This window comes from Parus major, chromosome 2, assembly GCF_001522545.3.
Source record: "Parus major isolate Abel chromosome 2, Parus_major1.1, whole genome shotgun sequence".
NCBI classification, from domain to species: Eukaryota; Metazoa; Chordata; class Aves; order Passeriformes; family Paridae; genus Parus; species Parus major.
In genome coordinates, this window is record NC_031769.1 from 66,954,097 (window position 1) to 66,976,921 (window position 22,825).

Genomic DNA, 22,825 nt, shown 5'->3' on the forward strand with positions numbered 1-22,825 from the left:
AGTTTATGTACGTGCTAGATTGATCATTGATAGCAGGAGAAATTCTGACTTGCTACCCCCCATTCTCACCCTCCACCGAAATCCTTGTTTACAAAGACTTGTTTCCTTTTAAATCATTCTCCTGCACATCTAATACAGCCGACCTGCTTCTTTTCAAAGTGAAATACCACAGTACATTCATTTAGGGCTTGAGTGTTCACTCCCTGTAGATCACAGCCAAACTCACACTGGGCCCCTGTGAATGATGAGCCTGGTGTCTCCTCAACAGAAAAATGAAGGCACGTTATTTTTGTTGCTGCCTGAAGAAGAACAATATACAAATGGGTTTTTCTTTTTCTTTAAATACTTTAGATTATAGCCCTCCTTAGTCACTAAGTATTTTTCCTTTGGGGCTCTGGGTTCCTCTTTTGTCTATCAGAAAGAAGAATGTAACAAACTGCTAGACCATCACCACCTCCTTCTCACAATGACCTGCGTGTCATCACCATCTGTTCAGTAAATCTGGGGTGGGGATTTACCCCTCACTAAGCAAGACAGGATGAAACCGAATTATGCTTGAAATTGTGAAGCTCCTTCCACAGTGTTGTATGTGCCCCAAGTGTGCCACTGGTGATCCTCCCAGTTTCTTCAGAGCAGGGAAATCCTAGTGGCACCCACATCTCTGACTTTTGTAGAACTTCCTAAAGCTCTCTTCCACCTGAGTTCCTTTCTCTATCATTTAAATTCCTGCTCTACACTGCTTTTCAGAAAGATGCTCCAGTTTTAAAAGGACAGAAACCCCAGATAGTTTTAAATTTAGTGGACAATTGTAGTAAGTAACAGGAGCAGAATGGATGATACATATGCAGTATATATCTTGTGGGCTTCTTTGAAATTCAGTGCTTAGGTTTTAGTGAAACCTAATTCCACCCCTCTCCAAGACATTTTAATTTTTAACAGGGCTTCTTGCAGCTCACTTCCTTGGAAGTGGAACCTCAACCCCCCAAAAACCAAAACCAAGCTGATCTTTTGAACTGTCTTGGGTTGCAATCTGAGATGTAACCAAAAATATGTATTCTATAACAAGTGTTAAAACCAGGGGGGGAGTGTTCTTTATCTGCTCCCCAACCCGTCCTCCCTCCAAGGGGATATCTTCTGTTAATGGGCCATTGAGTCTCACTGCATGACTGATAAAATGACATCATTCCATTGTGAGATGCTCCAGCCAGGGGAGGAGTCAAGCATTCCTACCTGGATATGATCAGAGACTTGGAACACCACAGGCAGCCTTTTTCCACTGGATTCTCAGAGAAGAGAGACTGGACTCATCTGCACTACTGGGCCTTCAGAGGAAAACTACACCCTTCTACAGGATCATTGCTTCAACAGATACATCTGTCACTCCAGGAGAACTGCAGCCACCATTTAATCAGACTGCTACCAATATCCTGACCAACAGGGTGTCAGGTTGTATTCTGACTCTGTCAGTGGTTTGGTTTGTTTTTTTTTTTCTACTGCATTTTAATTTTAATTTTCCTAGTAAAGAATTATTATTCCTATTCCCATATCTTTGCCTGAGATCCCCTTGATTTCAAGATTATAATAATTTGGGGAGGAGGGTTGACATTTTTCCATTTCAATGGAGGTTCCTGCCTTCCTTAGCAGACACCTGTCTTCTCAAACCAAGACATGAACCCAGGGAATTATGTGAACTTAGATAAAAAGGAACCCAAGCACATTCCTTACACTTGCTGGTATGAAAGCTGACAACAACTGGTTAAAGTGAAAAGTATTTAAAGTGGTCGTATATGCAGCCTCCCTTCCCCTGGGCATGGGGCTCTCACAGCATCCCAGGGTGTCCAGCACTTGGAGTGTCATCTGGCCACAGACTCTTGACAAGCTCAGAATATGCCAGGAATTAAACAATGTGTCAGTCACACAGTGCTCAGTGCTCCCCAGTTCCCTGGAAACTCACTTCTTCCCTGCTGGAGGAATGGATTTAAGACAGTGATCCCGGGGTCGTCCCAAGCAAGGTGAGAGCACCCCTGTCACCAGGTCTGTACTTTTCCCACAAGTGTCAGCCTGGCCCTCTCCTTGCGTGACCCACAGTTCAGACACAGACTCCAAACATGGAATGTTTCCAAGGTGGCAATTCTTGTTCTTTGTTTTAATAAATTGTGTTTAGATCAGGTACCACCTCTGGAGCAGTCCCACTTCTCCGCTGTGGTGAGAGACCATCCTCAGCTTGGCATAACTTCTGTGATCAAATTGCAGTAAGTGTTTTTTTGTCAGTGCTCATCATATTTGGGATGTCTTTAAGTGCAGTCTGTAAACTGCCTTTATGGGAAATATTCTGAGGACACAATGTAGTTGAAGGAATTTGGCCAGGTGGGCTGATGGTCTGAAGTTCCTACCTGCCACCCCATCTTTTTACTGCAAATAAAGGAGGTTGGATATGGAAAAAGATAAATCCTATTATTTGAATTTGCCTCTTCCTCTTGGATGAAGGGTAACACAGGTTCCCAGGTGACAGTGAGCTGGACCTGTTACTCCAGGGAACAGGGGACTCATGACCATGCTGTTCCTCACATCACTGGCAGAGGACCATGATTCCCTTGCCTCCCTGCCAGCTGTCTCAGGCAGTCCTTGGCAGCTGCCCTGCAGAGATGGAAGTCTCAGATTATCTGAGTTAAGGGAGAGGTTGCTCTCAATAGCTCCTGGCCTGCATCAGGTACTTTCCTTTTTTTTTTTATTTGAAAACTACTTATTTTTTTCTTTTCCTTTAGTTTTCTTTTTTCTTTTTTTTTTCCTTCTTCTTAAGATTCATGACTGCTGCTTGCTGATGAAAGTAGCTGTAATACCACAGGTTGAGATGGGTAGGCTGTTCAATCAGGAGGCAAGGAGCTCTCTTCTTTGAGAAGCAGGAAGTCCATACGAATTTTGCTGTTGGTTTACAGAGGTGAAAGTGTCAACCCAGGGTTTCCAAGCTCTTGGCCTGACATCTGGGCACTGGGACAGGGCACCACACTGCTTGTGTGCCACATTGGTTGGATGTGCTTGCCAACTTTCTCTCTCCAAAGGAAAGCCACAGAATAGCATTTTTATGTGATGTTAGTTTGCAGATTTTTCTGAAAAATAGATTTTGCAGTTAATGTATTGTCTTACCTTGCAGTGGACTTGGCCAGTGCTAGGTTAACAGTTGCACTTGCAGATTTTAAAGGGCTTTTCCAACATAGCTGAATCCATGATCCTATAATGTCTCAGGAGCAAGGACATGTGGTGAAGGGCTCTTTCAGTCCCATGCACAGGCTGATGTACAGAGGCATGAAAGCAGACTAATGGGAATTGGTTAGAAATATTCTTGGCTATGAAGCAGAGGGGAAGTACAGGAAAAGAAAAGAAAACATCCACCAAATCTACCTAAAATAATGTCAGCTGTGAGACTCTGGGCTGTGAGACTCTTCTGCTTGAAAGACGTAACTATGCTTGCCAGTTTGCTTTATTTCTAGTAGTTTAAAATGTCTCTGCAATTAGTATTATGGAAAATACATGGCTGACTAATACTGTTTTAGGAGTCACTGTTTTAAATGGAGGAACTGCAAATACCCCTCCAAAATGAGAAAGTAACTCTTATGACACCAGAAGTTGAAGTTACTACAATAAAAGATGTGTAAAATTGTTTGTTGTTTTTGTTTGAATCATGTTAGACTGCTTACTGATAAGGTGCTTTGCTGGAATAAATCAAAGTAATCAGAAATCTGCCCTGAATTTCCACAGTGTCTCTGAATTCATGCAATTACAACTACAGACATCTTTCTGATGTATGAATGACTTCTGAACTCAACCCCATGCCTCAGAGCCGTTGACTGAAGCGTGGTGTTGGGAGGCTTTAACAGTGCCCCTCTTTGGGTCTGAGTTGTTCTGCTTTGGTCAGTGGAGGATCATTCCACAGGGACTTGCAACCAGGGATTGGCAAGGACTTCTGAGGGATGAAAACCCCACGGTAGAAACCTGTGCCACCAGCAACCTCTCCACCTGAGGAAATGGGTTTTGGGACAGCTAAAGGTGTAGACAGGTAGTTGCAGATCTTCCAAAAATACTTTTAGGAGCTTAATGCACTTCTGAAAATGCTTGTCGTTTGTCAAGGGCTTCAGCACAAGGTTTTCTGGCTTCCTGAAGAGCCCATGCCAGGTGCTTCACTTGAGAGGAGAGCTGGGGAAGGAGCTCACTCGCTGCCATGCTCCTGCTCACTGGCGGGTCTGCTCTGCGCTGCAGCCGGAGTGCAGAGGGCCAGACCTTAACTGAGCACTGGGACCTGCCCCACGAGCACACTCCCAGCAGAGCCATGTGCAGATGGAACGCCAGGGCAGCCAGCACAGCCCTCCCACCCCAGCCCAGAGCAGTGCCAGGGAGTGGGCACCCCTCACTCCCCTCTGCAGGTTCCTCTTCTGCACCGTGGAACTCCCCCTGTGCTGATGCCTGAGGGGATTTCATGCTCTCTGGTGCAGAGACAGCCCCTGAACAAGCCACAGTCCTCAAAAGGTCTCTGCTGCCAGACTTGTTGCCTCTGGCATACCTCTAACAGGTCCCCCTGGCCAAGGGACTGAGCTCACCTAGTGGTATTTTAGGGAGCCAGGAAAGCCTTTGTACCCAGAGAGGAAGGGAAACCTTCCTGAAGGAAAGGAGACGTAAACTCCTGGGTGCAAGAGCATTCAATATGCGTGCCCCATGGCTCAGCACTGCCCCTTTCTGTAGGGACCCACTTCAGAGAGCCCTTGACAGCGGCTTTGAGATGACGTCTGCCTCTCCTCGCTTTTGTACCTTGTGTGCAATTCCCAGGTGAGTCAGCTGGGACTTCAGAGGGGTTTGGTGAAAGCAGAAGCCATGTTCCTGTGCGCCGAGTCACCTGTGAGCGACTGTTGAGAAGAAACAGTCACTTTTCCTGGCATGCCTTTAGTCAGTGTGACCTTAAGAGTGTGAAAAACAGGGGGCCCGGTGGTGACTGCCGTGGTTAAACAGCAGCAAGAGCATTTTCACAAGAGTCATTAGCTCAGAAAACTTCCATGAAGACAGCAGGGCTTTTGGGTAAGGTTTGAAGAGTCAGGCACTCGCAGTGGTGCGGAAAACACCAGAAACAGATGAACAGTGTGAGGTGCTGGAGTGTTCGTGTCTCTAGCAAGGCTGGTAAGGGAGGAATTGTCACTTAGGATAGGCAAAAAAGATAATCCAGAGATGCAGAATTTAATGGGGACACCACAGTTGTGTTATTGATCAGAGCTTTCTACTCTGCAGAGCAAAATGGTGGTCCTACATATTTTTTGCTATCTTCGATGAGAATGGGTGATGTCCAGAAACACTGAGTAACAAAATCAGCAAAGCTGATGAGATTAGAATGTCTTACTCATGAGAGGACTGATTTGCAAAGGCCGAGTGTGCATTTAGGGGTCTGGCTTTAATCATCTCCTCTAGCATTTAGGCAACTGGAGATAGTTTTGTAGTAGAGTTGTTGCTACACAGAGCAACCAACCACCCAGCCAGGTAATTTCCTACCTATGTAACTCTCTGGGGATTCTATGATTGACTTATCTTCTCTTAATACGCAACTTACCTACCGCTCCATCTTTACATGGATTTCTTTCGACAAGGACAACTATTTTTTTTTTTTTAAATATTCCCCAGCATTTGAGAAAGAAGTTTTTATTTTTTTCCTGAAGTGTTTGACCTAGTGCAGATCCAATCTGCATGTTTCACCCTGGTCCTGAATTTGCTGATTTAAAAACCACAAAAGAGAAGACATGAGAAGTGTTCCTTTTACAGTGGTATATTTCAAGATGGTTTTATACTTAGTGAAATTACAGCTGGCGCCCTGAGTACTGCACAGTCTTAACCCTACAAAATGAAATTGGATTTTTAGAAAGTCTTTCAGATGCCTTTTGGTAAAGCTGTGGTTACTTGTCTTGATTTATGGTAGCAGTCACCTCCAATCTCAAACGTGTATTACAATGTTCCAAAGATGACTTAGCTCATGACTGAAAGGATTTCATACTGGCCCTGCCAATGCTTTTTTTAGAGGACGGATGGTGTGTTATAAACCAAACACCTGAAAACGCCTGCACTTCTCACTTCTCCCTCCAAACGTGGCGATAATTGCATTTAAATTTCAGAAGATGGCGTTGAAGATTTGCAATTAATATCCTAAACCTCCGGCGCAGCGCGGTGACAGATTCTGTGACCTGAGGCGTTGCAGCAGAGAGGATGTGGATGGATGTGCGCTGGGGACGTTAGAGCACAACCCCAGAGTGTCGTGGCACGAAAACACGTGCTTGAAACCCGAAAGGCGGCAAGAGAGACTTTCATGCAAGCCCGGAGCTCGCTCCTTTACCCACCAGCTCCCACCACGTTAGGGCAGGCGGGCGAGTGGCTTCCAGTCCTGGTGCCTCCAGATGGGCTTTGCGGAGGCAGCATGCCCTGGGCTCAGCGGGGCAGGAGCCGCTCCCGGCCGGGCTGGCGGCTGTCCCCGCTCCCGCTGCTGCCGCCCCGTCGGAGTTCGCTGCCTCCAGGACCGGCGCCGCTGCTGCCCCCCGCCTTGCCCCCCATCTCACACCTTTCGGGATGCCAAACACGGCTGGACGGGGAGAGACCGAGCTCTGGGGGGAAAGGAGGCGGGTGTGTGTCCACTCCGCGATCCCGGCTCTGTGACCCGAGCAAAGAGGGGCTGGGTCGCAGAGGGTGCCGGCAGGGGATACCGATCCCGGGCACGGCGTGGGCGGCTGGGCGGACACCCCCGCGTCTCCCCGAGCATCCCGGGGGCCCGGCCGGCGCCGTCTAGGACGATTCTGGTGGGCGTAGCGAGCTGGGTCTTTACAGTAAAAGCCGCCCGGCTCTCACTGGTAGGAGTTTCCCCGGGCTATTTATGTATGTGCGTCTGTTTGTACAGATTTAAAAAAACCCAACCCAGCGGGGACGCGGAGGGCGCCGGGCTGCACGCCCTCCCGCCCGCAGCGTGTTTACCAGCAATGGGTATGTGTCACTGCCTCAGATGTTTTCCAGCTCGCCAAGTCCCCGCTCTCCTCCGCCGGCTCCACCTCCGGGCCCGGGCCCGCCTCCCCCCCGCCCGGCACGACGCCCTCCATCATATAAAGAAACTTCCCGGTGCCGTCGGCCCAGTCGTTCTGCGCCCCGTCTCAGCAGCCGCCCGGCAGCCGGCGGCCCCTGCCCGCTCCCAGCGCCCAGACAGAGGTAAGCGAGGTAAGCGGGGGCGGCCGAGCCCCCCGGGACCCCCGGCCCCGCCGGGCACACAGCTCCCGGGAGGGCCGGGCGGGGAGGCGGGGTGGGCGGTGCGGGCGCCTCGGCTTCCCCCAGTCGGGGCTTCTCCTGTGGCTGTCGGCACCTGAGCGAGCCCTTTGCCTTTTTTATTTTTCTTTTCTTTTTTTTCTTTTTTTTTTTTTGCCTTTTATTTTCTCCCCGACTCATTATATTTCCCCCTTAATTTAAAGCAAAATAAATAATATCCGCCCGTTATCTGCTCCTAAGGGGAAGGCGCGCACCGGTCCCCAGCCCGGCTGGTTCCCGGTACCCTCGGGAGGGTGGCGGGAATGTGTGGAAGGGATCCGCTTGGTGCACAGTGAAAGGGGGGAAAGTGACTTTTTGGGGGTCTTCGCACGGACTCCTACGGGCTCCGCGCTGAGGAGCCGTGGTGCCAAACGCGCCCCATCCCCCCAGACGCACCATGTGCAAGGGAGATCCGGGGGACCGGGTTTGGTGTCCGGGGGGATGCTGCCCCTGCGGATGGGTGTGAAGGGTGCGGGGCTGTGCCGCCCATCTGCCCACAGTAGTGTGCGCCTGTCCGGCAAGAGGCTCGGGAAGGCTCACCGTGGCTAGAGGAGAAGATTCCTGGGTGAGGAATCGCCTAATTTTGTTAGATGTAATGGTGGGGGGCTGGAGCGGAAACCCCACAAACTAAGATTTCAGGCATACAAGCATTTTCCAGATGGGTGAGACAAACCTGACGCCAGGTCCCCATCCCTGGTGCCGGTGTCCCGGCGTTTACACCTTGCCAGCGGGTGCCCATCCCTGTGGAGCTGCTCCTCTGCGCCTCTGCGCGCAGCTATAGGGCTCTGTGTGGTGGGCTGCAAGCTCCCACGTCCCTGGGGACATAAGTGCCCTTATGCCGGGCTCTGTGGGTTGCTGCCTTTCCACTTTTAGGTATGTGCAGCGTTATAGATTTGAATGTTGCTATGTGTGCGTGCTGGGAGCAGTTGGAGGGGTAGATATGTATAGGACATCATGTGTTCAAGTGTGTCGTGCTGAAGGGAGCTTGGGAAAGCTACTTTGGAGTCCTAGAGAGATGCCATATAAACTGTAACTGCATGTGAAGCCCTCTGGATCGTGTGCGTGGTATGTCTCACATCGCATACGTGCACGATCACACTCAGGTACATTTTAATGCAATTTTTTCCTCTTTTGGTTGAAAAGTAAACCGCCAGCTGAACTCTCAGCAGGACAAGGGAGTTGTGCCTTAAGTCACTTACAGTAAAAATTTCAACGACCGACGCCTGCTCATGCAGAACAGTATCGGGACGGGGGGAAGTCTGTCAAAGTCTGCAGCGCAGGCAGTGCCTGGGGAGGGCTGCGGGGGGCTGTGCCCAGTTTCCTGAGGCTCCGTACCGTGTTTCCCGGGGCCCCCAGGGCCCCCCTGCGTGCCGTGGCAGCTGTTTGGTGTGGTCTGTGTGGCATTAGAGATCGGGCACCGCTGGTGCAGACTTAGCCCAGCGCTTGACCTGTGGTTTTGTCTCTCCCCACATCCTGCCCATTTCCCCCTCCTCCGCAGCCTCCCAGAGAGCCGGTGCTTGGACGTGTGTGGAGAGGTCAGCTTGGTGGGGCACCCCAAAACCCCCTGCCCAACCTCGGACGTGAGTGGCATGAACTTGGAGCCGGGCGAGTGCGGGATGAACTCAGTGAGCTGTGGCAATGGGAAACTCCGCCAGTGGCTGATCGACCAGATAGACAGCGGCAAGTACCCTGGGCTGGTGTGGGAGAACGACGAGAAGAGCATCTTCCGCATCCCCTGGAAGCACGCTGGCAAGCAGGACTACAACCGGGAGGAGGACGCCGCCCTCTTCAAGGTAAGGCTCAGCCTGGGCTTGGGATTGTGGGACACTGGCAGGGTAGCAGGGATGCCCCTCACCATCCCATCCTTGCCACCTGCCTCTGCAGGCTGGTTCTGTTGGCTGGCTGCTGCTGGACACTGCCTGGCTGGTGGCGCTGGCTGTGTCCTGGTGTCCCTGTGTTTGCGGGACAGCCCACCCTTCCACAATTCTCTGCGTGGAGCTAAATGCTTCTGGGACTGCAGCACATCTGTTTCCATGTTCATTCCCCTTTCTGATGCCCACTAAACTCTTTTTTTGTACCTTACCATGATACTGGTTTTTTAGCCTAAGCCTGTAGGGAGTAAATTCTTGAACAATTCATGCACATGTAAGCACACACACATACGATGTTTCAGGCACTGGGCATTGTACCTTGTACTTGATTCCTTTTTTCTTTTTCTTTTTCCTTTTCTTTTCCTTTTTCCTTTTTTTTTTTTTTTTCCATTTTCCTGCTCTTTTGATTATCTGAAATGTTTCCAGGCTTGGGCTCTTTTTAAAGGAAAGTTCAGAGAGGGCATTGATAAACCAGATCCCCCTACCTGGAAGACAAGATTAAGGTGTGCTTTGAACAAGAGCAATGACTTTGAAGAACTGGTGGAGAGAAGCCAGCTGGACATCTCAGATCCCTATAAAGTGTACAGAATAGTGCCAGAAGGAGCCAAAAAAGGTAAAGCATCTCAAATTCCCTGTGTAACAGAATGTGAATATGTCTCATTGCAAGCATATGAGGACTGAAGTGTGCTTTTCTGGAATGGCCCTGCAGCCTTTTTAAGTCTTTTAAGGGACTGAAATGAGGGCTCAAGTGCAGCTTGTTCTGGTGCCTTGAGAGGCTGCGTCTGCGGGAGGACTGCTAGCGTTTGTGTTGGAGCCCTGAGAGGGATCCCCTGCAGGAAGATGCAGACAGGCGCCTGCACATCACTGGAGGAATTGCTCTTTTAGCTGGAGCCTCCCTGCCAGTTCTGTGTAGTGAGAGCCAAGCAGGCGGCTCAGGGGACAGGCAAAAAAAAAAAAAAAAAAAATTTGTATGCTGGATCTTGGCTCTGAATACAGGGAAGAGCAATTTTGGGGGAGACAGTGGGTAGCTGCCTTGGCGGGAAGGAGCTGGGAGTGAGGGATGCCCAGTCTGCAGTCTCCAGGGCAGGGGCAGGGCAATGCCTGCTCTCCAGTGAGGCCCTGGTGCCAGGCAGGGCCTGTGAGAGGCAAAGGCTTGGCATCCTTGTGCTCTGGGCTGGGACACACTGTGCTGTGGGGCACTGCAGAGCCCAGGGGACAGACTGCCTTCTGGAGCTAGCTGCAAGGGGGGCTGGGGAATCCAGTCCTAAGTGGGAGCTGGAAGGCATTTTGGTCCTCCCTCTGTTCAGTGGCAGGTTCTATGGATCTGTCTTTAATGTGTCAATTTCAGATTTCCTTAAGATGTGGTTGACATAATTTATTTTCATCCCTCTGGCGAACACAGGTGCAAAACAGATCAGCATGGAGGAACAGCCATTAATGATGAACCATCCCTTTCCAATAACATCTCCTTACACTGCACTACCATCCCAGGTATGGCATTAGTTGAGTGTTTTGCTTGGTGCCTCTGCACTGAACCTCACAATTTCTGTGCTCTGTGCTATGTCTGTCCTTGCTGCTGGGGCTCTCAGGTTCTCTCTGTGAAGAAACTTCATTATGAAAACTGAGAAATTGAGAAGCAACTTTTCTAATGTCAGATGAGGCCACAGGGCAATTGATTTCCCTTGGTGTTGTTTATCCCGGAGTAATAGCTCTTTACTGTTGGACGACAGTTCCTAGTGCACTGCCATTCTGTTGATGCCAGAATGCAAGCACCCAATGAAGCCTTGCTCTTTCAAGCAGACATTTACCAGCAGTGCTTTGACTGCCTTTTGTTATTCCACTCTGCTTATTATTTACACCAGTGGTGAGAAACTTATTTGAAAGCCTCATTGGTGGTGGTGGCCAAGTGCCATCCGCGTAGCCTGGGCACAGCCCAGACCTCCATGGGCTTTGGCAGGGAAAGTCAAGGAGCTGAGATGAGAAAGCTGATGCAATGCACAGCATTGGTTCTGACAGCTGCCTACTGAAAGAATACCTCGTTAAATTGAATAGGTACCCAACTACATGGTGCCCCATGAACGGAACTGGAGGGAGTTTGCCCCGGAGCAGCCGCATCCTGACATTCCCTACCAGTGCGCCAGCGTCCCCTTCGCCGCTCGCGGTCATCACTGGCAAGGGCCCGGCTGTGAGAATGGTAAGACACCCCTGTTTAGAGCTGTTTGCTGAGGCTGGCCACCTGGAGGAACCTTAGGTTCCCGGCTTATTATTTGTGGGTTTGATTGGAATTAACAGATGTGGATGGAGTGGAGTGCTGGGCTCCCTGGAAAGGGAGCCACCTTTGTCCTGGCTCTTGCATTCACTGCCACTCTATGTGTGGTGTGTGGGCTGTGCAGTTCTCTGCATTGATAGAAATCAGCCCCCAAAAGTCCTCAGCTGTCTCAAAAGCCCTGAGCAATAAAGAAGGCAACCAACCCTCACAAAAACCCCAAATGGGAACATATGTTCTTTAGCTTTTCTCTCTGATTTTGGACTTTTTGAGGCATACACCAGTGAGGTTTTCCCTCCAGCCTTGTGGGTTAGACTGGCATTATTCTCCCTAGAGGAAAGCTGGAATTATTACTTCATTTTAGTGCTGTGGCAATGGGACAACTTGTCATGGATTGAGACTCTCTTGGGGCTGGTACAGCAGAAACTGAATAACGGGATGTTTCTTTCCCCAAAGATCTCACAGTAGCAGAGCCTGACACAATCATGGCTTTCCAAGCTCTGCATCTGTAGGAAAAAGCCCAAATTGTGAAAGTTGGCAGTGCTGAAGCCTGCAGGGAATAGAACACAAGAGAAAGGGCTGCAAGCTGTAGACCCTTGCAGGGTAACTCACCTGAGGATGCAGGCATTTGCTTTGTGAGGAGAAGCACCTGGTTCAGAAGGGCAGAAAAGAATGGGAAGCAAGAAAGGACCCTTGGAGTAGGTGCTGCATTTTCAGAGAACAGCTCTCTCCTGGCTTTGATGCAGAGAAATCTTTGGATCTTCTAAAAAGGAAATACTCAGTGTACTGCAACTTTTGCTGGCAGTGTATTGGAATTATTAGGCGGGATGCTTTGCTTTTGGTTGAGTTATTTGCTAATAAAAAATCAAGGCAGCAAGAGCAGAATGAGCTCTGCCATGAAGTATAACCTTTTCAGCACTTATACACATTTGGATACTTTGCTGAATTTTGTAGGTAGTTGTTAGTGGTTGATACTGTGTTTCTCACCGGGCTCTAAAACGCCTCAAGAGATTGTGGGTGTTTTTTTATCCCTGTCTCTCCAGCTCCTGATTGTGGTGGGTTCTGCCACTGGGAAAGGTAATGTGTGCTTGTCTGCAAGTCACTTGCATCATCCTCCAAAGACTTCTATTGGCATTAAGAAACAGAGGAAAAACATAAATTGTCCATGGTATAATTCACTTACTGAAAGACATCTTTTGGAACAGTTTAATGGTAGTTCTGCTAATAAAACCCTAATAATCTCCTGCTGCACATTTTTCTTTCCTGCATTTAAAGAGTGTTAATCCCAGCTTTATTGTTATACCCATCGTTAGTAAAGTTTTTTGGAAATATGAATTGTTTTATGCAGGCGACTTTTAAGAACACTGTGGTCTAGTTAAAAATGTAAATTATTTTTCTAATGGAATAACATCTTAAGTAAGGAAAAGGACTAGGGGGTATGAAGGAAGACTAAGGGACGATTTCATGCAGATCCAAATGAAAATACAGTCCAGGTAACATCTGGAGTGATTGATAGAGTTGGCCTGCCTGGGGGAACTGGGAAATAGGAACTCTTTAAGAAGAAGGGGAAAGAGAGAGAGATTTTCTGTTGGGGCCCAGGAAAAGGCACTTTTGCATTGCTGTGATCTCTGACTTAGCTTTTCTTTTAGGATTTAGGCTGCTGTCACTGACTTTTTTTTGTGAAAACAGGTTGTCAGGTGACAGGAACCTTTTATGCTTGTGCTCCTCCTGAGTCCCAGACTCCTGGAATCCCGATTGAGCCAAGCATAAGGTCTGGTGAAGCCCTCGCTCTCTCAGGTAAGGCCCGTAACCCCCAGGCTTCCTGGGGAGCTTGACAAGAGACTCCCACTTCTGACTTGCCCAGGCACCATCTCTCCTTTCAGATGAAAGGAGAAAAGAAACAAAAATAAAAAGAAACATTTTTAGTGAATGAATTTGGTGTATGGCTGTAAGTCTCTGTTTTCCAGGATACTTAAGCACTTCCAGCCCCAGGTCCAAGGGATGGAGGTGGTTAAAGCTGCTGGAAATGCTTCGTTGGCCTGTAATATTAGTGCTGGGTTGCTTTGGTGAGACACCAAATCAGACCTTCCCCAAACTTTGGGGAGTTTGGCAGTTTAGGAGTGCCAGTAACTTAAGGCTCAGATTTTCATTTTGGAGGAGCCCACTCCCCCCCCACCCCCAAAATGGTGTTACCTGGGTACCTTGTAGTGCTCCTGTTGGTGCCATCTGACTTTGCTCTGCTTTGTTATTCCTGGTGGAAAAGAAAAAAAAAAGAAAATATTTTCAGGACAGAAAAGGGAAGTTATTTCAGCCAGGTTTGGAGATGGCTGGATGCTGGGGAACTTTCTAAGTAATTCTGGCAGAGGGTGTGGGAATGTGCTTTTCACAGAAATAATTGATAGACCTGTAAAGTGATACTTGGTGGGTTTCTTAAATGGGATTGTTCTCCTGAATCAGGGTCAGTGTATGTAGATGAGTGTGTTTTTGTGCATGTATGTGAACCTATGTGTACAACATATGTATATGTATATATGTATGTATGTATGTATGTATGTATATGTATATATATCTTTTCAGTGCTATGTGAGTTTGTAGGAGTCAGCCAAGTGGACCAAATGGCCATTTGAAAGCAATGCAGGCAATTTTTGGGTACAGCCCTGTTGGGGCTGGAGCCAGTAGTTGTTTCTCTCCAGGCAGCTGAGTGCAGGTTTGCAGGTCCCCTGTGCAGAAGCCTTTTCTATGCAAAGTCTGGGGGAAAACACAGCTACTTCCTTGTTAAATCTGAGGAAGTGTACTGAGCCAGTGGGTTTAATTGTGACGTGAACTTGGAAAATGTGACCAACATCAGTTTTTTCTGTGAAGATTTTTCCTTTTAAATGGAAATGTGAAGTTTGTGGGATTTTAGTTCCTACCAAATTCCCATATATCAGTGGCCCTTTTAATAAGATGAGAGAGTATTAATGCTATTGTGCCAAAAAAAAATTTAGTATTTATATTCTTTTTTTTTGACTAATATGAGCATATGGGTGGTGCTGACCATTGGGCTCAGAAATCTCATGCAAACTTGTCTTTTGGCCTCAGCACAGATCTGAAACATAAAATGTAACCATACTAATGTATCACAGTGATTGGGTTTTTTTTTTGTTTGTCTGTTTGTTTCTCCTTGTAGACTGCCGACTCCACATCTGCTTATATTACCGTGAAATACTGGTGAAGGAGGTGACAACTTCCAGCCCTGAAGGCTGTAGGATATCCCACGGCCAAAGCTATGAGGTCAGCAGCCTGGACCAAGTTATCTTCCCTTATCCAGAGGATAATGGCCAGAGGAAGAACATAGAAAAACTACTGAGCCACCTGGAACGAGGAGTAATTCTATGGATGGCACCTGATGGCCTCTATGCTAAGAGACTTTGCCAAAGCAGGATCTACTGGGACGGGCCTCTGGCGCTCTGCAGTGACCGACCCAACAAGCTGGAGAGGGACCAAACATGCAGGCTCTTTGATACCCAGCAGTTTTTAGCAGGTAATTCCCACTATGGCTTTGACCCCCTTTTGGAAATGTCAGCTGGTCTCTGTCCACATCAGCTTTATGGGAGTGCTTTTTTCATTAAAATGAGAATTGCCCCTTGATACTTCTGGGCAAATGCAGCCGAGGGGTACTTGAATCGTGAGTATTCCTATAAATTCCTGCCCTCTCTGCACATTCAGTGCCCCTGCACAGACCAGCAGGAGCCAACTGAGGCTCAGCTGGTGACACCCAGTCCCTCACAGATCTACACAAAGCATGTGTAGAGGAACCTAGCAAAATAGCTTTTCCATAAATTGACATAGAAAACTGGATCCTCATCTTGGATTTGCTAGTCTAAGTCCTGGATAGGTCTGTGGTCTGCACCTGCACTCCTCTCAGCTTTACCCAGAGCAAGCCTGAGGTCTTGCTCAGAGTATACAAATTTCAGTAGCAAGCCTTCTTTCCAGTCTATGCCATTGTCTAAAGGATATTTAGGAGTTCAAAAGGATTTCACAAACCCTGGAATTTCAGAACTGCCTAATATTCTGAGCAAGGAGGTGCATACCTCACCAGAACTCTCTGGAAAGGTCTCACTTTGCACAAGGCAGTGCAGAGGGAGCAGGGGAATGCTTTAGGACAGTGCCTTCCCCAGCCTTTGAAGAGAAGGGGTAAAGCCTTGACCCCACTTCCCAGCACACCTGAATGGTTAGAGAGAGCAGAGCTGTCCACCCAGAGGAGCTGGTGGGAGATGGTCATTGTCCCAGAGACAGCTTGGGCAGCAGGAATAGACATTGGCCCTTTTTTTGACATTTCTGGCATTACTTAGAGGTGAACTAAGTGGCTGTGGTTTGGTGTGTTTTCTTTCTAGAACAGGGCATCACTAACACTCCAGATGACATGTCCAGATGACACTCTCAGGGCAATAATGCCTTGCAAAATTTAAGAACCCCAACAAGCTAACTCCATCAGTTTTAGCATTCTTTAAATTCCAAGGCTGATGTGCTGTCCTAGAGAAACAGCCAAGAAAAAATGCATTTAAAGAGAGAAATCTTCTATAGATGTGAGAATTGACAGTTAGAAAGGGGAATTTGAGGTCAGGTGTTGGGTTGGGCTTCAATCACATGCTAATTTAAAGATGTATAATTCTGCGCCTGGTGATGGTTTTGGAAATCCCTTTCCCTTTTCTCAGGTGGTTTTTTAGACATGCTCTGGGTTCTTCCAAATCTCTTTTTAGACACCTAACCCCAAAGATAAGCTCAAGCAATAGTTATTTTTCACCCCTCCTAAATTACTTATGCACCAGTGCCTGTGCAAACCCAAGTGTGTGGTTGCAGTCAGAGTCTGTGGTGTGTGCAAAGTGAGATTTTGCATATGATGATGCTCAGTGAAGTTTGTAAGTGACTTGCCGTGGGCCTGTCATACCTGCATTTTAATTGAATGTGCTGAGGTCCCAGCCTGCAAGCAAGCTCAGGGATCCCCCTGCACTGGGAAACTGGGGCTTCCCTGGGAAGAGAGGCAGAAGATCCCTGCCAGGAGAGAGAGTCATGAACAGCAGAGAGATAGACAGATAGAGAACTGCTATGAACCAACCACAGCTCTTGGGAAACCACTGAGGAGCTGAGCCCTACACTGCAAACTGCACTGGGGCATCAGGGCCTGGGCTGAGAAGCCTCTGCTGCTGAGAAAGCTAAAATGGAGCAATAAATCAGCAACCAGGGGAATGGTCTCTGTGGAGAGAGATAAGTGTATTGTAAATGTTGTGAATTGGGCTGGGTGGAGAGTAGAAGAACAGAGGAGGAGAGCTTGGAGTGTGAGGGTGGCAGCCAGAGAGCGGTTGGTGGGACAAGGAGTGGCAGCTGGAGCTGGAATATCAGGAGGTGGGAAAGGTTTGGTGAGGCACATGGGGAGCCCTTTGGTGTTGGACAGCGCATTTGGGCCTGGAAAGGAAGAAGGAGCGAGTGGAAGGTTTTGGAGGAGTGCAGGGCTGACCTCAAACCATGATTATCCTGGTGGAGGGAAAGAAAGGGCTTTCTTCTCCAGGTCTGTGCTATGGACACTCCCACAGGTATTCAGGATTTGGAGAACTGCTGAGGCCAAGTAAACCAAGGGAAAGAGGAAGTTGAAAGAAGTTGCATTTTAGCAGCATGGCTGGATTGGCCTTGGATGGATTGTCCTTCTCTGTCATGTAGCAGCATAGAGAGAAGCAGAATCCCATGGAAAATATCTCTTCTTTCTTGCCTTGTCCCCAGAGAGCTCATGGCACTCTTCAGGGGTTTTTGGGGAGACTTTGGGGAAAGCTCCACTTTACTCCATGCTTTAAGTGAGCTGCCCATGGTTTTACTGGCCCTCTCAGTAAGAGTGGTAGTCCAAGCCAGGGCTGGGATGCTGTTGTGGTAGCCACTGAATCCACACCTTGGTCTGAAAAGCATGCAGTTAGAGTAGGAATGGCAGGGGTGTATTTTGGGAAAAGATGCATTTGTCCTATCAAGTTCTAAGGCTCTCCTTTCCCTGTCTAGCAGGGAGGGTGCTTCATTATAATACATTTGCTTTAATATTAATTGCAGCTTTTTCCAGAAAGCATGAACAGGGTTATAAATTAAAATGGAATATTTACCTATCAGCTGTGTAGAAACACAGCACTTAACACACACTTTAGCAAGGATATTGTGTTAGATGGAATTTTCTCTTTTCTGGATGGAAATGCGGTATCAAACCCACAACATTTGGTCCTCAACGCTGGAGATTTTGGTCTGAGTGGAAGTACTTTACACAGGCTTCCCCTGCTACTTTTCACAGGGGACACTGACTATTAGAATAATAATAATATAATTTGATCATTTCACTTTGCGCAAGGTTATGGGTTAGTGAAGAGAGTGCAGGGGCACAGAAGACACAAAAAGCTCTTTTGCTGTCTCAGTACATGGCTGAAGTACAGCCCTTCCCCTTTCCTTACCTCAGTGTCCTTCACTGGGCACAGTGATGGCAGTGGCTCTGTGACGGGCTGGCTGTGGCTAAATTTTGGCTGTGGCAGTATTTTGTGTCTCTGGCACTACCAAGCCATTGGTTTCAGTGCTGCTCTTGTGTGTCTGCCTAAATAGTTCCCAGAGACCAGTAGTGTCTGCTCTAGGGCTTCTGCTGTTGGGGTCCCATGGAAGCTCTAATTGGAAGATACCTTGGCTTGTGCACATGAAATTAACTGTAAGATAAAGCAAACAGAAAAGCTGAAGTGTTGTAACTAGCTCCCCCTGATCTAAGGGAAATTCTCCAAACTCAGTGTCTTGTGCTTACCTTTTGTCTTTTTCCCAACCTCTCTCATCATCCCCTGGAGTTACTTTATCTTCCCCACTGTGCTCCAGGGTCGTCCACAAAGTCTTTCTTACTGGCCTGCACTGGTTTTGACTGGAACAGGGTTAATTTTCTTCCTAGCAGTCCATGTGGTGCTATGGTTTGGATTTGTGACCTAAACAGTGCTGATAACCCAGGGACAATTTAGCTGATGTTGAACAGTGCAAGCACAATGTCAAGGCTTTCTCCGTGTCTCACGCTGCCCTCACAGGCTGCAGTCTGGGGCGGACAAGAGTCTGGGAAGGGGCACAGCCAGGGCAGCTGACCCCAGCTGAGGGATATTTCATTCCATATGACCTTGTGTTCTGCAGTAGAACAGGGCATGGGGGAATTTGCCAGAGGTTGCTTGTTGCTTGGGCACTGGCTGTGCGTAGGTCAGCCGGTTGCTTTATCAATCACTTGTTTTTCTTTGTTTTGTCTTCTTTGTTTGTTTCTCTTTACCAATTAAACTGTCTCTATCTCAACCAACATTTTTTTTTCTTTTTGCTGTTCTGTTTTTCTCTCCCATGCTGGTGGTGGGAGTGAGTGAGTAGCTGTGTGATGCTTGCCTGTCTCCAATGATTGTTCCACAGCACGGTGCTTTCTCTCTTCCCAGACTTGCAAGTCTTTGCTCACCATGGACGTCCACTGCCAAGATACCAGGTCACTCTGTGCTTTGGGGAAGAATTTCCAGATCCACAGAGGCAGAGGAAACTAATTACAGCCCATGTAAGTAGGATTTCTGCCTTACCTAAAACAAGCACACTCCTTGGAGGATATGAATCTGCCAGTCAGGCTTTTGTGCCTCATGTAGATTATGAGGGAGGTAGTAAATTGTTGAAAATGAAGCACTTTCCAGAACAGGGTTTAATCCCCAGATCTGCCAGGGACTGACTGGTAGCCTTCAGTAGGGCAGAGCACCCGATTTTCCTTCTCTACAGAGGGTGTTGTAAATCCCATCTAAAGAGGAAATGTACCTGGAACTGCTGGGCTGTGTTGTTGTCACCATCAGCCCAGCTGTGCAGCTCCTTGGGCTGCCTGGCCCGTGCAGGATGTGGTGCTTTTACACCCACTGCACCTGAAGGTGCTCCAGAATCCCAGCCTGCATCTCAAGGACCTCAGCCTTTAATGGGATGCAGGGGCTGCCTGTGCAGCTTCAGGGCTCAGTAGGTGTCAGGCTCGTGGGCTGAGTGACCTCAGTTCACACACACTCAAAGCTGCTGTTTCGGGATGCTCTCTGAGAGAGGGTGATGGCAGAGACTGAGACCAGGTACTTTCTGAATTGGCTGTATTGGCCCATAAAACCACAAGAGAGGTGGTAATGCTCACATTAGGAGCAGGGCTTAGCTTACTTGAGAAGAAAGCATCTTTGAGAAGAAAACTGGCATTTCCTCTAAATTTTTCGAAAGCCCCTTGAGTAGCAGGATGGGTCCCAAGTCAGACTTCTGCCATAAGCTGTGGCCTCTCCTTAGGCTGTGTAGCTTTTGTGCTGCCACACTTCTGCCTAGGAGGTCTCTGGGGTGGAAGTTGAGAAGCTCACAAATCCATCCTGAGCTGTGCAGTGACTAGTTAGAGATAGCTGCCCATTCCTGACCCTTCTTCAGCTCTTTTCTGTTCCTGTTTTGGCTTTCTACCTTTCCATCCCTCCTTCCTAGATCCTCTCTCTAGCCCCCTTATCCATCTCCTGTCCTGGCATCCTCTTTGTGAGCCTGTACCTGCTGCTCTTTCTAGAGCTTTGCTTCCCCTTTACCAATTGCTCAATCTGCTCATCCTCTTGATCTGTCCTGACTTGTGGGCTGGTGGGACTCTACCATCCCACCAAACAGTCATGCACCAGAGGCTGCCTGAGGCACCTGCCCCACTGCCTTCCCATCTCCACCATGGCATTTAATTCCTCCGAAACAGTTACTGTGTCTTTTAATATGGAGGGATTAGCTGACCAGCAGGAGAGGGCTGTGGAGAAGTATCATCCAGCTTGTCCTCCACTGAGAGCAAGGAGAGCTTCAGGTTCGCAGTTCTCAGTGTGCAGCTCAAATATTTAGTCAGAGCTCAAAGCCCTGAGAGGGAGTGGTGGTTTCTGAAGAGGCAGAAGTGAAGGCAGAGTTAACTCATATAAATCCCACTTGGTGGTTGAACAAATTCCTCATCAGAGCTTGAATGAACAGAAACAAGCATAACCTTGATGTTAAGCTGAAATCTAACTTCAGACACAGTCATTTGGTGACATACCTCAGCCTACCTGAAGTCTCCAGCATTTCAAGTTGAGTCCTCAAAGTACTTTGCAATGCAGACAGGACTTTTGGTGTGTTCAATATGTATGTAAACAGATCTCGAGTGGCCTTGGGCATGTGTGTCCTGCAGGCATTCCTCACATCCTGGGCCTGGCTAAGGGACTGCAATGTTTCATACATCGTTTGTGTCACTGCTATAATCCCTTCTAAATGAAGGTGGTGAATGTAAGGAGTGCATGCAGGTAGTGAGGAACTCGGCAGCAGAGCTAGGTAGGCTAGGCTAGGCAAGACCTAGCTTAAAACAGAGATCAGTGAGACTGTTGGAATTGTGTTCCAGTTCTGGTAAGCAGAACTCTTTTGTCTCATCTTGTGATTAACTTAAAGTCACCCTGAATAACTAAGAAGAGGAGTGTGAAGTTTTGTCACATGTCTGATTAACATTTTGTCTGTTCTTAAGGTTGAACCAATGTTTGCCAGGCAGCTGTACTACTTTGCTCAACAAAACAGTGGACATCTGCTGAGGGGCTATGATTTACCAGAACTTGTGACTAGTCCTGAGGATTATCACAGATCTATTCGCCATTCCTCAATTCAAGAGTAAGAACCTCAGAAAGAGTGGTTTTAAAGGCGCTGTAAAGATTGTGCAGAGTGGAAGAGCAGATCTGGGTCACTATTTGGAGATCCACAATCCCAGCTGGATATGTTCAGGGGTTCAATGATAGGAAAGTGAACAACTAGGACAACTGTATTGTACAATAAAAATGACTGGTCTTCAACATTTGGATGCTACGTCTCCCATAGGGTTCCACTGTCACTGAGAATTAACTCGAAACTGACAAAATGATTGCTGTGTTTACGTTTGCTTAATGTTCCCCGTGGCTTTTGAGGACTGATCCTTACAGAAGACTTAAATCCAGAGTTTACACTGTTACCTTTGCAGGGCTATTTATTTTGGATTACTGATCTCAGGGAAAGTACATAAATTTGCGGTGTTCCCAATTTGAAACTGTAGCTACTGTAGTTGGGTAGCAAATGTAGATGGTTTATTGGAAATAGCTAATTCATGTAAGTGGTTATAAATTTAGATTCATAAGTGTGATGCCTATATTCTTGTATAGAATATTTCAGTGTATTTTTTGAAAACAATGCAATTCTTCAGAGACATATTTTTTTAATGCCTGACTGACACTTGTCCTGACAATGAATTTTGTTGCTGCCATTGTTGTTATTGGATTAGCCTCCATGATAGCAGTTTCTAAAGTGATACATTTATGGTACTGTGTTAAGGAAAGTGACCATTCAACTCATATTACCTGTGAATTTAGTGGATTAACCACTAAAATTCTAGAGTCCCAAAGAGCAGGTTTATAAATAAATTGCATTTTTCTTACACTTGTAAGCTACTATGCATGCATTATACACACACACACACACACACATATATATGTATGTATATATGTATGCATTAGAATGAAGTTGGCAAATAGCACAGAAATGGTCCAGCTACCCCTTTTTGATGTCACATGCATAAGCCAGGTTAAAATAACCACCACCTCTGACTTAAGCAGAGCCAGCTCTGCTGTTTGTGTGCACTTGCAGCTTTCTTCCAGTGGTACTAAAATGAATGTGAAGGAAGAGCTCGAGGAGAGCAGCATTTGGCTTCCTGTACTAAGACAGTCAAGGAAACACTTGTTTGAATGTTTGCAGAATTTGATGCAGTTTGCAGCTTTCGGTGATAGGGTGCCGTTACAAGACAAAGAGAACAGGTCTGTTGGGTGTGTGCGTCAATGACGTTTCCTTGCTGGCAGGCAGACCATGTGATCTTAGCAGCTTTCACTCCAGAACATGATCCCCTGTGCTTAGCAGACTTAGCTCACTTGACTTCCTAAATGAGGAAGAAGAAAAAAACGGTACTTGGTCTGGCAGCAGACTTGTCTTAGGGACTTTGAATTTATACATCTTAAAGATGCATACTCTTTTGGGATATATTATCCCCCTCCTTCTCCACAGTGCCAAGCAGAATGAACAGATCATTTCTACTTCGTTACTTGAAGGGTTTTTTTTCCTGGCTTAAAGAATTTTGTAGGGGAAACCTCGTTCTTAGACATTAAAAGCAATGCTCTAGGTGACCATCTGAGCTTCGCATGTGCTTTTGTCCTGCGCATACATTTTACTGAAAGGGACTTCTGTGTTCAAACTTAACTGGTACAATACAAATATTTGATGTGTTTTTCACTTTTTTTCTAGTGGTTCTTGCTTCATATGCTCATTGCTTCAGCTCACGTCTTGGAATAAAGTTCTATTTCCCTAACAA

At 47.4% G+C, this 22,825-nt stretch overlaps 1 protein-coding gene across 4 annotated transcripts; it reads left to right on the forward strand.

Annotated features, from left to right (window-relative positions):
- The first annotated feature begins 1,561 nt into the window (after positions 1 to 1,561).
- IRF4 (interferon regulatory factor 4) lies at positions 1,562 to 22,825 on the forward strand. Of its 4 annotated transcripts, XM_033512101.1 has the most exons (12): positions 1,562 to 2,012; positions 2,165 to 2,252; positions 4,735 to 4,818; positions 7,030 to 7,218; positions 8,810 to 9,104; positions 9,609 to 9,795; positions 10,585 to 10,673; positions 11,235 to 11,376; positions 13,138 to 13,245; positions 14,618 to 14,971; positions 18,897 to 19,009; positions 20,969 to 22,825. In XM_033512101.1, exons 3-12 carry the CDS (start codon positions 4,772 to 4,774, stop codon positions 21,110 to 21,112), a joined length of 1,668 nt encoding a protein of 555 aa, XP_033367992.1. In that variant the 5' UTR covers positions 1,562 to 2,012; positions 2,165 to 2,252; positions 4,735 to 4,771; the 3' UTR covers positions 21,113 to 22,825. The 4 variants fall into 4 exon arrangements, with proteins under 4 accessions (XP_033367992.1, XP_033367991.1, XP_033367993.1 ...); XM_033512100.1 differs by having other exon boundaries at positions 1,562 to 2,252; XM_033512102.1 differs by having other exon boundaries at positions 1,562 to 2,252; positions 22,759 to 22,820.